Genomic DNA, 17,073 nt, shown 5'->3' on the forward strand with positions numbered 1-17,073 from the left:
GGCCATTTTTCAGAGAGGGGGATGGTGAAGAGGAAGAAGAGGAAGGAGATGGCATGGAGCAGGATGATGAGGAGGATTGAGGATTTTCAGTGATTTTTATTATTGTTGTTTATGTAGTTTATGTTTAGTTTTATAATACTTTGTTGTTTACTTTTATGTTGTGGAACTAGTAGCATAATTTCTAGTACCTTTGTTAGTATTAGTAACTACTTTTGTGCCATCCATATGGGGATGAGGTTTGTTGTACTTTGGTGGCCGTGGGTGCCACCCGAACATATTTTGTAGGCAACTTATGCCTTTGTTGTTTAAGTATTTGGTTTAAGTAATGTGTGCTTGTGTGGGCAAGTTATGCCCTTGTTGTTATAATATTGTGTTTTAGTAGTAGAATAGTGTACATATATTATATGTTAAGGTGTATATAATTTTTTTGTGTTTGTCTTGGAATAGAAGTGATGCTCTAAAGAAGAAAAAGTGATAAGGTGTGTCAACATCAAAAATTTGGATGGTGATGATGATATTCTTGATGATGTTCATACCAAGGTAAGTATTTTGTTGCTTTGTAGATTATAAGGTGACTATGAATTAAGGACTTTACACAAAGTTTTGATCACATTGCATTTTAGAAATTTTGTTTGTGTTTGAATCAAAAATAGGACAACACTAGATAAGTGAGTGGACTTCCATTGTGTACAAAAATAAGAGTGTTCTAGTGATTGATGTTAACTCAAATGATTCATGTTTAATCTTGCTTTGTATGAGACATTAGAGCTTAGAAGGGATCGAGGCAAATTTTTTTTGAGTAGTATGAGAAAAACCACCTTAAACAAGGCTACCCGTGAGTGTGTGATCTTTTGTAACCAATTTTGAGCCTAAAATTTTTGTTTTGTCAAGTGACTAAAAGAAAAAAAAAACAATGAATTTTGATAAAGAGAAGTGATTCACTTGACAATTTCTTTGGTAAACACTTAACCCAATAGTACTTGAACCTTAAATGGGAAGCATTGATGTCTTTATAGATAGAAATGTTTAAAGTTGGGGAGAGATGTTTCTTAAAGATGAAGAAAAGAAAGAATATGGTGGTGCAATGCATTCTTTGAAGAAAAAAAAAAGAGGAAAGACAATGATAAAAGAAAAGAAAAAAAAAAGAAAAAATTTGTGTTAATGGTCTAAAGAAAAGGAAAGGATGCATTGTATGGTGAAAAACAAAAGGGTAACATATTAGTAGTGTTGTACATAAATAATGCTTTCCATGATCATTCACCCTTTTTGTTTCAATGGCCGTGTACATATAATATCACTTGTTTGGAACCCAGGCCAAGTTACAACCAAATGAAGTCCTCAGTGATCTTTGTCTCTATTGTCTCGTGTGCATAGTATAGATGAATATATGAATTGTTTTGGATGTGCATCATTACTAGGGAGTGTGATTTGTCCTTTATGCTATCATGGCAATTGTCCTTCAATTATTTTTGTGAAGTGAAACATAGGTGATTCATTCATGAACATTATCTCTTTAATGCAATTGTGTTGAAAGTTTGTGTTCAGAAAGTGGTTCATAGTCATGTTAGAATCTTGTACAAGCAAGGAAGACTTATCTTGTAGGTATGTAACTCAAGTTTGAACCATTCAATTGATGTTGCTAACCTCATGTGATTCGGTGATGTATGTTTTTGAGCTAGCTTTGTTCGAGGACAAACAAAGATCAAAGTTGGGGAGAGTTGTTAGAATCCCATTTGTGCATAGTTTGTATATATGTTTTGTGGTATTTCTGAAACTCTTGTGCCAAATTTGATTACTTTTTGATATAATAGTATGTAAATAAATAAATTTATGTTTATTTTCTAAATTAAGTTAGTTTATTAACTCTTGTTATGTTTTCTTTAGGTTTTAACAATTTTTGGACAAGATGGAATGAGAAGAATGATCAAAACAAGCTTGCAATGAGGATGGAATGCAAAAAGAAGAATTTTTGTGCAAGGAGGTCCGCTCAGCGGAGTCCAAGCGGACCCAGGCAGTGATGCAGCAGTTTTTTTCATCAGCAAGTCCGCTCAGCGGAGCTGAAGCGGACGTGGGCAGTGAAGAGCAGAAAATTTACCTCCGCTCAGCGGACCCTCTCCGCTCAGCGGACCTTGAAGACAAAACAGATATTTTTACTGCTCTGCTCAGCGGACCCCCTCCGCTCAGCGGACCTACTTTTTCAACTTTTGTTCTTAGCCACATAAAATTGATGATTAAGCATGGTTAGGTTTTTTCTTATCATAACACACATTTGGAAAGAAAGTTAGGGCAAGAGAAGAAGAGAAAAACCATTTTTAAGAAGAAAACCAAGATTTCCAAACATCTTTCTTTGATCTTCTTGAGTTTGATGTCACTAAATCTTGGTTTGTTGCTTGTTGTTGAAGCTTCCATGGATATGGAGGGCTAAGTTTCATCTTGTGTCAAGATTAGAGGTAGTTAGTTTGTAAATATGTACTTTCTTTGATCTATTATGTATGAACTTGGTTAATGATTAATACATGGTGAATATCTTGTTCTTTATGTTTCATTTGTTGTTTTGGATCACTATTGAGAAATATGTTTCAAAGCTAGACCTAAAAGATATTCATCTATCAATAAACAAACTCTAGAGATAGATTTGTGAGTTGATATTCACAAGTATCAAGCTTTTAAGATTATCATGTTGATTGTCGGCATGAGAGATCATCTGACGGTGAATATGATAATAATCACGATATTGCTTTAGAGATAAACAGTATCGAGAGGATACGTGATTGTATTAATCATGAATAGGTTCATATATATAATCTTTAGAGTACATATGAAGCAAACTAATGAACACTAATCTTGACACAGTTTTACCAAATCGTTTTTAAACCTGAATTTATTGTCTTTAATTTCTTTTAATGCTATTTATCTTTCATGATACTAAAAACATCCAGAGCCTTAACTCAAAATACACTAAGCTGTAGAACGGCGATAATATCGCATCAATCCCTGAGGAGACGATACTAAAAATACTTATCCTATACTTTCTAACAATGCTCCACCTGAAAACTCACAAGAAAGAGATGCTCAAGAAAGAGATGCCACGGATACAAATGCTCCACCTGATACTGAAGCAAAAGAAGTTGCACGAGGCATCACTATCATGAAGGGAATCGTTCGACATAGAGACCAAGGATTAGTATACCGATTGGAATGGAATTCTGATAAACAAGCAATTGGTCCTAATTCTGCAAAGTTGACAAGTTATATTGGTACACTTGTTCGTATGCATATTCCGGTCTCCGTAGCTAGATGGAATATGAAAAGCAAAGACTTGGATGAGAAAAAAGACGCGATTTGGGACGAGCTTCAGGTATATATCATATATGGTTAATTGTTGTTATTATCTTGACGATAAATTGTTTAAATTACTTATACTAACACACTATGCGTATGTTTTTTTGCAGAGGACTTTTGAGATACCAGATGATCGTAGACGCTACATACTTGGTTTGGCCGGCAAAAGATATAGAGGGTGGAAAGCTTTTTTGACAAACACTTATCTTAAGGATAAAGATGGAAACTTTCTTGAAGAGGCACCGGGACGGCCAAAAAAGTATGAGATCTTCATTGGTGAAGAAGATTGGGCTAAGTTTGTAGAGCAAAGAGATGAAGATTTTCGGAAAAGGAGTGCCAAGAATAGTGCGAGAGCATCCAAACCCGCATATCCATACAAAAAAGGGCGTTTGGGATATGCACGCTTGGAGGATAAAATTGTAAGTAAATAGAAATGCGTTTTAATTAATTGTCTAAATGTGTTTTATTTGACGATTTTATCTTTTGTGTCAATGCATAGTTAGAGGAGACTAAAAGTGAGGAAACCTCACTTCCTGAACATGTGTTGTGGAGGGAAGCTCGTGTGGGCAAGGATCATGCTGTCGATCCCGAAGTTCAGAGAGTTTTTACTGAATGTGTAAATATAATACTGTGTCTTTAATTAAATCAAATGTTTTTTAATATATAAATGATTTTTTAATGTAAATGAATTACAGGAGACCTTGTCGCAATCGGCATCCACCGGTGAGGGGAGCGTACTTAGTAGAGCACTAGATGCTCCTGAGTATCCCGGTCGGGTGAGGGGTAAGGGTCATGGTGTGACTCCAACCTCTTTTTACAAGAGTCCTAGGAGAAGAAATCCTTCAAATGAAGAAGTGTTGCAAAAGTTGGCGGAATTGCAAGCACAAGTCTCTGAATTGCAAAGAGATAAAGAGGCGTATATGAGAGAAAAGTGCAACACTTCATCGGTGAAAGAAACTAGTGATAAGGCTAGTATCAACTATCAAAGGAAATTTCCCGAGGTAATTATAATTTTTTTTCCTTTTAAATTGTTCTATTTTATTAATGATAATGACTTTATATTTACTATTGGTTTAGGGCATTTCATCTTGCCAACTATACTTATCGGAACCGAGTTATCGACTAGTTGGCAAGGGAAAAGTGCACAACACTTTGGGAGATTTACTTCACCATAGACCGCTCCCGGATGGACACCTGAAAGTATCGGTGGATGTTGTAGTAGATCATGATGCGATGCTACCGGTACCTGACATGGTCTCAGAGACGACATTGCTGCGAGATGCAATAGGATCATTTGTTGCATGGCCCTCGGAGCTCATTACCATTAGTGATGAGGTATATTGAAAACGATTATGAATCATTTAGTTTTCGAATGTCAATTCTAAACCGTTTATTAATTATTTTTTACGTTTTAATTTTAGACTGCTCCTATAAAACCCACAGTTAGGGGTAAAGGGATTTTACAGGAGGAGGAGTCCGTTGCATCACTAAAAGAGGTACATTTAAAGTGTTAATAATTAATCTGAATCTAAATCTGCATGATTTTATATTTTACATAACTTATATGATTTTTAGGCATCCGCTCGAGAGTCACAACAAGTGACGCAGCAAGTTCGTACCGTACCACCCACTGGTCCTCCGAAGCCAGCGGGAAAAAAAGGCGGTGCTTTTGTGCCTCGGTACCGGTCGACGCTCGCAACAATGGTTGATATGTTCGATTTGAAGGATGGTGCTTTACGTGAAATCGTTATGGATGAGAGTGTCTTCGGTATTGAATTCAAGTCACTTATTACACTTGATGACTTGGAGGAGATTTTTAAGCATGATCAACTAGGCGTCAATAACATGCACTCATACATTCGGTAATATTCCCTCATCCGATATATTATTTAATTAGTCCCACAATATAATTTATTTACACATTTCAATGAAAATAATCTAATGTTTATTATGTTTTTATTTAAGGTTGTTGTATGACAGAGTGTTGCGCGGGACTCCGTTGTCTAACAGATTCCGTTTCGTGTCTTCCGCCCACTGCAGCGGAATGGAAATTGATTCGGAACCGGAATCAGTTAGACAGTGCTTAGTAGATAGATTCATGTCCACCGGCAATACAGAATGTCTGCATCTTTGGGCGTATAATACCCGACCAGTAGGGTTAGTTTCTCATTCTTTGTTCATCTAATCTCTGTTTCTTTTGTGTATAGCAAAATTTTCATATAACCTATTGTTTTTATTTATAGAGCACACTGGTTGCTGCTTGCTATCAACCCTATAAGGGAAGTCGTGTATTATCTGAATTCGGTAAATGGTGAATGGACCAATTATCCGGCCATGAAGGACATCGTTGATTTGTAAGTGGGATCGTTCTAAATATATATTCGTGTATATTTATATATATATATATATATTTAATTATTTGTGGGATTGATCTAAACATATGCTTTTATATATTTGTTAATTAGATCAATACAAGTGTTCCGAAGTCAACGGGACGCACAGGTATCCCGAACTAAATCTAGCAACATTACTTGGATCCAAGTGCAGGTACATTATTTTTCACAATGTTGCTTATAATATATTTATGCTACTTGATAAAACAATGCACAACTATAGAATCTTATTTGTTTTTCTATGTAGTGCCCGCAACAGAAAAACAGTTACGATTGCGGATACTTTGTATTGAGGTTTATGAAAGAAATCCTTCAGGAAAATCAATTAGAGATTCCGATCACGGTATGAATTTATAACTTAAGATAATTTCATATAATTTATTACATTTAACTAAATGTATCATTCATATTTTGTTTTTGTTTTGTAGTACCTTGACGAATTCCGTGCCGCTGGATACTCGAGACTTAAGTTGGAAGAAATAAAAGAGGATTTGTGTCATTTTTATATTAAGCGCTTTTTCATGTAGGATTTGTGTCGAATTGAAGTACTATAATATTATTGATGTTGTAATGATGTATATATATAATTTTGGATATTATAATGGTATTATATTAGTATATATATATATATATATATTGTCTTACTGATGGCTGAAATAATATCGTCGAAAATAAATTACAGGTCGAAAATATTACAGGCTGAAAACATATTACAGGTCGAAAATATTACAGGTCGACTGGGAGGATTAAATTACAGGCTGCACATTAAAATACCTCATTTAGCTACTAAAGCGCTTTTTAAAAAAGCGCTCTTAAAGGCCCACATACTAAAGCGCTGCCAAAGATTACTAAAAAAGCAAAAAAAAAAAAAAAAACATACTAAAGCGCTTTTGTAAAAGCGCTCTTATAGGGGGGGCTATCAGAGCGCTTTTTCTGGAAAAAGCGCTCTTAAAGCCCACCCTATAAGAGCGCTTTTACAAAAGCGCTTTAGTATGTTGCGTTTTTTTTTTATTTTTTACTCTCACAGGTGGGCCTATCACAGCGCTTTTCTGGAAAAAGCGCACTTAAAGGGGGGCCTACCAGAGCGCTTTTTCCTGAAAAGCGCTCTTAAAGGGGTGCCTACAAGAGCGCTTTTTCCAGAAAAGCGCTCTTATAGGGGGGCCTACCAGAGCGCTTTTAAAAGCGCTTTCGTAGCCTATGCCAGCGCTGGCTTTGGCAGCGCTTTAAAGCGCTGTTAAAGGCCAAAATAAGCGCTCTTGTAGCTGTTCCGTGTTGTAGTGATCCTTTTGGATGTGTTTGTTTCATTCTGAATACTAAAGATCATCTTGGTAAGTTTGATTCTAAGGCACAAAAGTGTTTCCTTCTTGGATATTCTGAACGCTCTAAAGGCTACAGAGTATACAATACTGAAACATTGGTTGTAAAAGAATCAATCAATATCAGATTTGATGATAAGCTTGGTCTTGAAAAGCCAAAGCAGTTTGAGAATTTTGCAGATATAAATATCTCAATCTCAGAAGCTGAAGAACCAAGAAGCAAAGTATCAGAAGCTAAAGATCTCAGAAGCAAAGGATCAGAAGATCAAGTTGCTGCGTCTTTAGAGAATCTCAGAATTTCTGAAGAGCCAACAGTCAGAAGATCTTCAAGACTAACTTCTGCTCACTCAGAAGATGTCATTCTTGGAAAGAAAGATGATCCTATCAGAACTAGATCATTTCTAAGGAATGGTAGTCAAAACAATTGATCAGAATCAGAAGTTGAGAAGTTCTATCCTTCATCAGAAGCAAATTCCATGTAACACAGTTGTCATCAAGCGCTTTCTGATGATGAACACGTGTTCACACGATAGGTAAAAGCGTGCGTGAAACTGATGGGACGCCGCCCTAGGTAACTGTGTAAATCATTTCAAATATCACGTTCTCTCACCTAACGTCACTCATCATTTAATGCATTTGATTTTAATTGATTCTGTAACTGTTCATTCTCATAAATTTATTGCATTCTTTTTCAATTCCGCCTCTATATATTCATTTCAAATCATAACGTTTATATTTTTCGCTCTCACTCTCTCTCTCTTCTTGCATGCATTTTTGCAACTTGTTTTCCCTTTTCTCCAACCCTAAACACAAACCCAAGAAGAAATCCAGTAATCTCAGTTGTGCTAAAATGGCTGCTTCTTCATCGCAAGTAGTTGGTACCTTATCTCAGCAACATAATCAAGGAGAAGAACAACAGATTGTTCCTGTAATCACTTGCTCGATTCCGAGGAATGAGTTAGAAGTGATTTGTGAATTAGTGGTTGATTTTGACAGTCTTGAAGAACATGAGTTTCATCTCAAGGATAACATGCTCTTTCAAGGTTGGACATCATTGTTTTCTGAGTTCTGTGGACCGGTTTACCCAGAATTGGTAAACGAATTTTGGGTTCATGTCGTTGTCACCCCTAAAGCTATCATATCCTTTGTTCATGGAAGAATGGTTGTCATCACTGAGAACATTCTGAGAATGATGTTCGATTTAAGAAATCCTGAAGGTGTCTTTGAATCTGATCAGAGAACAGATTGGGATGCCGTTCTGACTGAACTCTACACAGATGTAGAGAAAACAAAGCGTGTCAAAGATACGAAGGATCTTTACAAAGTCTGGACCAAGATTCTTCTAGAGTGTTTTTATCACAGGAAAGCAACCCATTCTCCAGATTTTGTCAACAAAGAGCAGCAATACATTATGTACTGCATTGCCACTCAAAAGAAGGTTGATATTATCTACATAATTTTCAATCATATGTGGAATGTTGTAAGGGACTCCAGAAATGCCTTCAGAACGAAGAAAGGTAACGTTATTCCTTTCGGAAGAATAATTACCAATCTTCTGGTTCATACCAAGACTATTGAAGACTTGGAAGCTCAAGGAATTATCAAGGATTCTGTTACTGATACAGGAAGCTGCTTGAATGCCTACACCTTGAGAAAGATGAATCTTATTCAAGCTGTTAGAGTCATTCCTCAACCTCTCCCTGGAGCAAGAAGCAGAAGAAGTCATGTTCTTGCTGAGTTCGAAACTTTCTTCAGAAGTGAGCTGCCAGAAGTTAAGGCCAAATACCTTAACACTCTCAAGGAAGGTGGTGCTCAAGATGCCCCGACTAAAGGTGGTCGTAAGAAAGCTTCTACTTCCAGGCCTGCAGTTTCAGAAGATGTTTCAGAAGCTGCACCAGAAGTTGTTGCCAATAAAGAAAGAAGGACAGAGCGTAAGTTTGATCGTCCTTCTGTTAACCAGGAGAAGGAAATCCAAGAAGAAGCTGCTGCAGTAGTTGATGAGAATGTTGCTGAGAGAGAAGTTATTGCTGAAGAAAATCAGGAAGTATTAGTTGAAAATGAAAATACTGAACAAGAAACTGCTGAGAGGAGGAAGAAGAAGAAGAGAAAGTTGAAGAATAGTAAGAATGTAGAAGATGGAAAGGAAGTAGAAAAGAAGAAGAAAAAGAAAAAAAATTAATAATAGAATATTCGGATGAAGAAGAAGAAATTCCAGAAGCTGTGAATCGGCAAGATAAAGTAAATCAAGAAGTAGCAACTCAAGAAGTTGAAGGTCAAGAGAAGCTGTGGATAGAGAGAAAGAGAGACTGGAAACTGCCAGAAGAAGAGAAATTTCTCTTGGGAAGGCGAAGACTGTGTATGAGAAGAAGAAGAAGCAGAAAAGACTTGAGGCTGAATTTGAAGCTCTTCAGAATATGTCCAAATGTATACATATTTCTGAACCTGTCTCTGCCTATGTTTTAAATTCAGAATCTGTACCAACAGAAGTTCCGGTTACCCCTCAACCAGAAATTCTACCAGAAACAGCCCCATCAGAATCACCTCAACTCACCCATGTTCTCACACCTCCTTCGTCTCCCCAAACCAATGTTCTTACCCCTCCTTCTTCACCTATCATAAACGCTCTCATTCCTCCCTCTCCATCCTCAACCAACGTTGCTTCTGACCATTCCCTTGAGACTCTTATTCTTGATATCCAACCCCTTCAAACCCTCTCTCCTCCTCACTCAAATATCTCCACTTCTCAACCTCCTCCTCATGCTAACTATGAACCCATTTCATCCCCCACTCAAAATAATCCCTCCATCTCTGACCTCCTAAATTCTACGTCACATGAGCAATTGCTACGTGATTGCAACTACACACCCAAGCCTCGTCCTGAACCTGAGTTAGTGGTGTTAGACTTTGAGAATGAAGCAGAATCATCTCTTTGTCTCGATAGAGAACCTCAACCCTATTTCTTTCTGAGACCAGATTTTGCTATCACCAGACTCAAATCCCGCCGGGAATTTTCTGTTGGTGTACGTTTTGAACTGTTAAACATTAGGATGCATGAAGGGTTAGATGCCCTGAAAGCCGCATATCAAACCAGGATGGATGATGTGGCTTTCGAAAATCTCTGGAGAATTTTCAGAAGAAAGATGGACTCTATGTTTCTGGAGCTTCAGAAGAAGTGCATAGCAACAGCTCCAGGTCCTCGTAAGATTCTCAGACCCTATGAAGACTTCTGGAATAGTCCTCTTGGAGGCAGGTATTGCTTTGAGGAGAAAGTCTTTGTTGATGAACTGATGGAAGTTCCTGCAGCTGAACAAGAAGCAAATTCTTGGGAGATTATTGTGTGGAAGCCAACATTTTCAGTCCTGACTGGAGATTTCAAATGGCTGTTCAACTGGCTAAGGGTGAATCCTTCTAAGGAAGCACCAGATATGGTCATTCCTGAAGTTGTCTACCCTTCAGAAGTTGCTGCTCCCATTCCTCCAAAGAATCTGGCTGAGATTCTTCAAGCTCTAGAGAATGAAGATTCTGTGATTCCTGATCCAGAATATGCTGAGGATGCTTCTGAATCAGATTCTGATGTTGATATGGAAGATGCTGAGAATCATCCTTTTGAGAAAAGTCTTGTTCAGGAAAATCAAGGTGATGTTCTCACTCTAGATGCTGCTGCTGGTAATGCTATCCCTCTGAATGATAGCCGTGCATCTTCTTCTGCTGAACCCTCAGTTCTGGTGAACGCTATCAAGGCTCTTCAACAGAATCAAGATGTTCTTGCTTCTCGCCTGGATAAGCATGATGTAGCACATGAAGAGTTCAAAGACTTCATAAAGCAACAGAAGGAAAGCAATGCTGGGATTCACGACCTTCTGGCCAAGATAGTTTCCAAACTAGGCTAGTCGTAGTCTTTTGTGTCTTAGTTGTCTCTTTGTTCTTGCATCTGTTTCTCTGTATCTCCTTCTGTATCTTCTGATACCTTTTCTGATGAAATCAATGAATATTATCTTCTTCTCTCATATTGTTTGTTTTTTCATCTGAATCTTTTATGTTTTTTGATGTTATGACAAAAAGGGGGAGAAAATATGATAAATGATTTGATTTATATTATCAGTTGTTGGGAGTAAGTCTCCATATTTCTAACAAAATTTGCAAGTTCTATGCTTGAGATTTTTGCAGGATTGAAGAAATTCTGAAAAAGCTCAACATGAGAAGCAAAGACATGGGGAAAAGCAATTCTATATAGAAACATGCTCATGGAATCTGAAGCAAGCTTAGCGCTGTGAAGCTTCAAGATCAGAAGCAAGAAGGAAGAATGTTCTGATATTCTCGTGGAAGAATATGCTCTAACACATTCTTATTCCTTATATGTTCTGATGCATTTTTATGTGATTCTGATACATATTATATGCTCTGATACATATCTTATGTTTTGATTCATTCATGCTCTGACTTTTGTCGTTTAGTTGGTTCTGAAACATTTCAGGATGTAGAGATGCTCTGATGATGCTCTGGTACATTCAACAATGTTCTGATACAATCTAGCATGCAATGATTCAAGAAGTAATTCAAAGCTCTGAAGCTGTCCTATGGAAGAAAGAAGCAGAAGCTCTGAATGTTCTGAAGATCTAAGCATATGTGAACGTCTCAACTGAAATGGAAAATACTCAGGGAAGTCCTTTATTTATAAATTTATTCCAGTATTTATTTCAGGGGGAGATTATTCATCTCAAGGGGAGATTGTTAATCTCAGGGGGAGACATATTCACACACTATGTTTATTTGCTTATGCTATAACTGTGTAATTGTCTTTAGCCGTCTGATATTCTGATTGCAAATTCATATCATTTATATATGTTTTTGTCATCATCAAAAAGGGGGAGATTGTTAGAACAAGATTTGTTCTGATCAATATTCTAAGTTATGATGATAACAATGTATATGAATTTTGCTTGAGACAATGTGGTACTCTAATTCTATGCAATCTCCATTTCAGGAAATATATAAAGAGTATGAACAAAATCAGCGCAAGAAGCACTGACTCAGAAGGTTCAAGTATGCAACATCAGAACATGCTCTCGCAAGACATCAGAAGATGGTCAAGCAGAATCAGAACATGGTCTATTGAAGCATCAGAAGAACTTGAGATCAGAAGTAGAAGCACTGAAGTTCTCATGGTATCACGCTAGAAGCACTTCAAGGTCAGAAGACAAGAAGATGCTCTGCACCAAGCTGTTTGACTCTGATATATTCAAACATTGTATCAACAAAGATCAGATCAAAAGCAAGTACAAGATGGCAGGCTACGCTGACTGACAAAAGGAACGTTAGAAGCTATTAAAGGCAACGTCAGTTAAAGCAGGAAAAGCAAGGCTCGAGGTAGTTGACAAAAGAGTGAAACTTTAAATGCAATGTTGTACGGATGACGCAATGCATTAAATGCTCCCAACGGTCATCTTCTCAAACGCCTATAAATAGAAGTTCTGATGAGAAGCTGAATACAACACTTTGCGCAAACTTACAGAAACGCTGTCAAATTCAAAAGCTCTCAAACTTCATCTTCAACCTCACTTCATTACTGCTGTAATATCTTAGTGAGATTAAGCTTAAACTTTAAGAGAAATATCACAGTTGTGATTATAGCTTTTAAGAAGCATTGTAATACTCTTATAAGAATTTGTTTACATTTATTTGTAAAGAACTAGAGGAGATCAAGTTGTGATCGGATTCTCTAGAAAGTCTTAGAGGGTATCTAAGCATTGTGTTCCTAGAGTGATCAGGTTGTGATCAGAATACTCTAGAAGACTTAGAGGGTATCTAAGTGGAAAACCATTGTAATCAAGTGTGATTAGTGGATTAAATCCTCAGTTGAGGTAAATCACTCTAAGGGGGTGGACTGGAGTAGTTTCATTAACAACGAACCAGGATAAAAATCATTGTGCAATTGTTTTTTATCTTAAGAGTTTTTTTAAGTACACTTATTCAAACCCCCCCCCCCCCTTTCTAAGTGTTTTTCTATCCTTCAGATCTTTCTACCACCTCCTCCTCCGTAACATTACCTGCAAAATGAGAAAACTTGTTATCTAAAAAATGCATCTCTTTACCCGCCTCTTCAATGTTGAGATCTATCCACCCATACACCTCCTTATTCCACTTGACAATTTGGCTTTTTAGAGCTTTCAATTTCTCAACCAAACAAAAATCTCCTCTTCCCATCACCACAATCTTCTACTATTCCACCTCTACAAAATGAATGAAATTATCATGATTAAACCAGAGATTGTTGAACCTAAAAGGCTTAGGCCCCCAATTTCTTTTATTAATTTTTATCCATATTGGAGCATGATCCGAAACATCCCTTTCACCTATTGTTTGGCCTTCTACCTTCCAATCATCAATGAACTTATCCAAAAGAATAAATCTATCCAATCTACTCATAGCACTACCACATCTATTGCTCCAAGTGAACTTTCCTCCTATTGTGGGAGGATCCACCAACTCCATCTCCTTCATAAACTCTTTGAAATCTTCTATCTCCTTTCTATAATTCTTCTTTGAAATACCAACTCTCTCCTCCAAAGAAGTTATCAAATTAAAGTCTCCTTCTATACACCAAGAACCGGCATTACTCCTCCTTTTTAAATCCAATAGACACCTCAATGATCTCAATCTAATTTTATGGTCACAAGCAGCATATATGTTGACAAAATAGATCCTTCTATTATCCTTTTCCACACATATTCCTAAAAAACCATCACCTCAAAAGTTATGATTAGATTGAAGAAGTCTTTCCTCCACATAATTAACATACCTCCCGAAGCACCTTCGGCGTCCACATGAGACCATTCAACCAAAGCATCGCCCCATAACTCTTTAACAGTTTGATACTGCACTCCCCTAAGTTTTGTTTCCTGAATGAACGTTATGTCCACTTTCTCTCTTTGAATATTGAAGCCTACTCTCTTCCTCTTCACTAATTTGCCGCCTCCTCTAATATTAAGAGAGTAAATAATCATTAAAACGGATTATTAATCCCCTTTGACTCCTTCTCCCCCTTAAAATCGTGTTTCTCTATCTCCTCCAATCTCAAAATAGGATCAAAAGAATTTGAGGTATTTGTAATTCCCAGCTTGTTCATTGAATTCCAAAGCCCCTTAGAAACCTTTCCTAAAACTCATTTAACCACTCTCGCATTACAATTCTTCACATTCGAATGTGTTAGCGATTCACTCGAGAGCGGCAAGCCAACAAAAACGAAATAGACTTTTTGAGAATTAGAAACAGTACCTGACTGTTGCTTCTTTTGCTGATGATTCGACGGAAAAACATTTAAGCTGGGTAAACATAATGTAAAATAAATATTTAATATAGTTGATTAAAATTAATTTCATAATAAAGTTAATTTAAGTAAACATTAAAATACCTAAGTTGATAATTGTGAGATATTGGATCAAACTCTGGTATTGTCGAAGGGTAGCTTCTTGGTTCGACAGTTCGACAGAGTTAAGCATGAAGTCGAAGGATTGTTCACATGCTCGTGTCGAAGTATGCATGCTGTAGTCGAAGATGGGTCTAGCATACAGATGTCGAAGATGCTAGGGTTGTTAGCATGTTAAATTAGGTTTTAGTGTTTAAACCCTAATTTGTTAAGTTAGCTTGTTTATTAAGTTGGCTTGTGTAATGGGCCTTGCTGAAAAAGCCCATTAGTTAGTATGTTAGGTTTTATTATAAATAGCATACTAGTCTCTCATCATTGCTAAGCTGCAAATCCTAATGCAGTTGAGAGAGGTTATTTGTTATTCTTGTAAACTTGTAATCTTGTTTTAAGAGAAAGTGAAAGAATAGCAGTTATAACCAATTCTTGTGTTCTTATTCTCTTCCCTAATTCCCTATTATACTTTGTTATTGGTATCGTTTTTCACAACAAATTGGTGCGGTGAGCATGGAGAAGATGCCTTCAACAAAGTATGAGATTGAAAAGTTCACCGGAGTGAATGATTTCGGTCTGTGGCGCTTGAAGATGAAAGCCCTACTGGTTCAGCAGGGTTGTTTGGAAGCGTTGAAGGGAGAGGCAGCCATGAATGCTGCATTAACGGCAGCGGAGAAGACAACTATGATCGAGAAAGCACACAGCGCAATTCTGTTGAGCCTTGGTGATAAGGTTCTCCGGCAGGTATCAAAGGAGACGACGGCATCAGGGTTATGGGTGAAACTTGAAAGTTTGTATATGACCAAATCGCTGGTAAATCGACTCTACCTGAAGCAAGCTTTGTATTCATTCAAGATGATTGAAGACAAAGTATTGGCTGAGCAGTTGGATATGTTCAACAAGCTGATTCTTGATCTTGAAAATATTGATGTGAAGATCGATGATGAAGATCAAGTGCTGTTACTATTGTGCGCTTTGCCTCGATCACATGCTCACTTCAAAGAAACTCTCTTGTATGGAAGGGAGTCCCTGACGTTTGAAGAAGTTCAATCAGCCTTGTACTCTAAGGACTTGAATGAACGAAAGGAGCATAAACCTTCGACTGTTGGCGAAGGTTTGGCCGTTAAAGGAAAACTCTTACGAAAGGATGGTAAGTTCGACAAGAAGAAAGGCAAAAGCCAGTCGAAGACTTACAGTGGCGAAGCATCTGGCATTCGATGCTACCATTGTAAGAAGGAGGGTCACACAAGAAAGGTGTGCCCTGAACGCTTGAAATATCATGGAGGTAAGGATAATGGCAACGCTGCCATTGTTCAAGATGATTTCGAATCATCTGATGTTCTTGTGGTTTCAAGCAGTGACTCTAAGAAGGAGTGGATTATGGATTCAGGTTGCACTTGGCACATGACTCCAAACAAAGACTTGTTCGAGGAATTATGTGATCAAGATGGTGGATCAGTATTGCTGGGAAACAACAAGGCTTGCAAGATTGCAGGTGTTGGATCTGTGAGATTCAAGCTCCATGATGAGTCAATAAGGTTGTTGACTGAAGTTAGGTATGTTCCTGATTTGAAGAGAAATTTGCTTTCTCTTGGTGAATTCGGCAAGAAAGGATATGTTTTCCAAGGAGAGAAAAGCATCCTAAGAGTCATGAAGGGGTCGAAGGAAGTCTTGAGAGGCGTGAAGAAACAAGGCTTGTATACCCTTGAGGCTGAAGTTGTAAGTGGTTCGACAAATGTTGTATCCACGAAACCTTTGTCGAAGACAGAAATCTGGCACATGAGATTGGGCCATGTCAGTGAAAGGGGTCTGGTCGAATTAGGGAAACAAAATCTGCTTGGTGGAGACAAAATCGAAAAGCTGAAGTTTTGTGAACCCTGTGTACTTGGAAAAACTTGCAGAGTGAAGTTCAACAAAGGCAAACAAAGAACACATGGATCCCTTGATTACATCCATGCTGATCTTTGGGGGCCTGCAAGGTGTCCATCACATTCAGGAGCAAGGTATTTTCTATCCATAGTAGATGATTATTCCAGAAAATTATGGGTGTTCATCCAGAAGACTAAGGATGAAACTTTTGAGAATTTCAAAAGTTGGAAGACTCTGGTTGAAAATCAGACTGGCAGAAAGGTCAAGAGGTTGAGAACCGACAATGGCCTTGAATTTTGCAATGAGGCATTCGACAGTTTTTGTGCTGCCTCTGGTATTGCAAGGCATAGAACTACTGCAGGTACTCCACAGCAAAATGGTTTGGCTGAAAGGTTTAATCGAACTATTTTGGAGAGAGTCAGATGCATGTTGACTAGTGCGGGGTTAAAGAAGGTGTTCTGGGCTGAGGCTGTTTCGACAGCAACATATCTGATAAACAGATGTCCTTCGACAGCGTTAGATATGAAGACACCTGAAGAAGTTTGGTCGGGACATCCACCAGATCTCGACAAACTGAGAGTATTTGGCTGTGTAGCCTATGCTCACATTAGGCAAGACAAGGTCGAACCTAGAGCTCTGAAATGCATGTTCATGGGATACCCTGAAGGAGTCAAAGCTTATAGGCTATGGTGCCTAGAGCCAGGTCACAGGAGGTGTATCACCAGTCGAGATGTAG

The 17,073-nt window shown here is 37.7% G+C and overlaps 2 protein-coding genes across 2 annotated transcripts; one reads left to right on the forward strand and one right to left on the reverse strand.

The window, feature by feature from the left end:
* The first annotated feature begins 3,082 nt into the window (after window positions 1–3,082).
* On the forward strand, window positions 3,083–3,842 carry LOC131599055 (uncharacterized). Its single transcript, XM_058871557.1, has 2 exons — window positions 3,083–3,358; window positions 3,453–3,842. Exons 1-2 carry the CDS (start codon window positions 3,149–3,151, stop codon window positions 3,771–3,773), a joined length of 531 nt encoding a protein of 176 aa, XP_058727540.1. The 5' UTR covers window positions 3,083–3,148; the 3' UTR covers window positions 3,774–3,842.
* A 9,428-nt stretch (window positions 3,843–13,270) lies between these two features.
* LOC131597067 (uncharacterized) lies at window positions 13,271–14,055 on the reverse strand. The gene is made up of 2 exons (XM_058869783.1): window positions 13,851–14,055; window positions 13,271–13,782 (listed from the first exon to the last, which is right to left on the reverse strand). Exons 1-2 carry the CDS (start codon window positions 14,053–14,055, stop codon window positions 13,271–13,273), a joined length of 717 nt encoding a protein of 238 aa, XP_058725766.1.
* Between the last annotated feature and the right edge of the window lie 3,018 nt (window positions 14,056–17,073).

The sequence above is a fragment of the Vicia villosa genome, linkage group LG4, assembly GCF_029867415.1.
Source record: "Vicia villosa cultivar HV-30 ecotype Madison, WI linkage group LG4, Vvil1.0, whole genome shotgun sequence".
NCBI lineage: Eukaryota > Viridiplantae > Streptophyta > Magnoliopsida > Fabales > Fabaceae > Vicia > Vicia villosa.

Excerpts from the sequence above, each read along its gene's own strand:
- LOC131599055 (XM_058871557.1), top strand. The coding sequence starts at position 3,149 with ATGAAGGGAATCGTTCGACATAGAGACCAAGGATTAGTATACCGATTG. Across the intron at positions 3,359-3,452 it reads CGATTTGGGACGAGCTTCAG|AGGACTTTTGAGATACCAGA; the intron begins GTATATATCATA and ends GTTTTTTTGCAG.
- LOC131597067 (XM_058869783.1), bottom strand. The coding sequence starts at position 14,055 with ATGATTATTTACTCTCTTAATATTAGAGGAGGCGGCAAATTAGTGAAG. Across the intron at positions 13,783-13,850 it reads CGCCGAAGGTGCTTCGGGAG|GAATATGTGTGGAAAAGGAT; the intron begins GTATGTTAATTA and ends ATGGTTTTTTAG.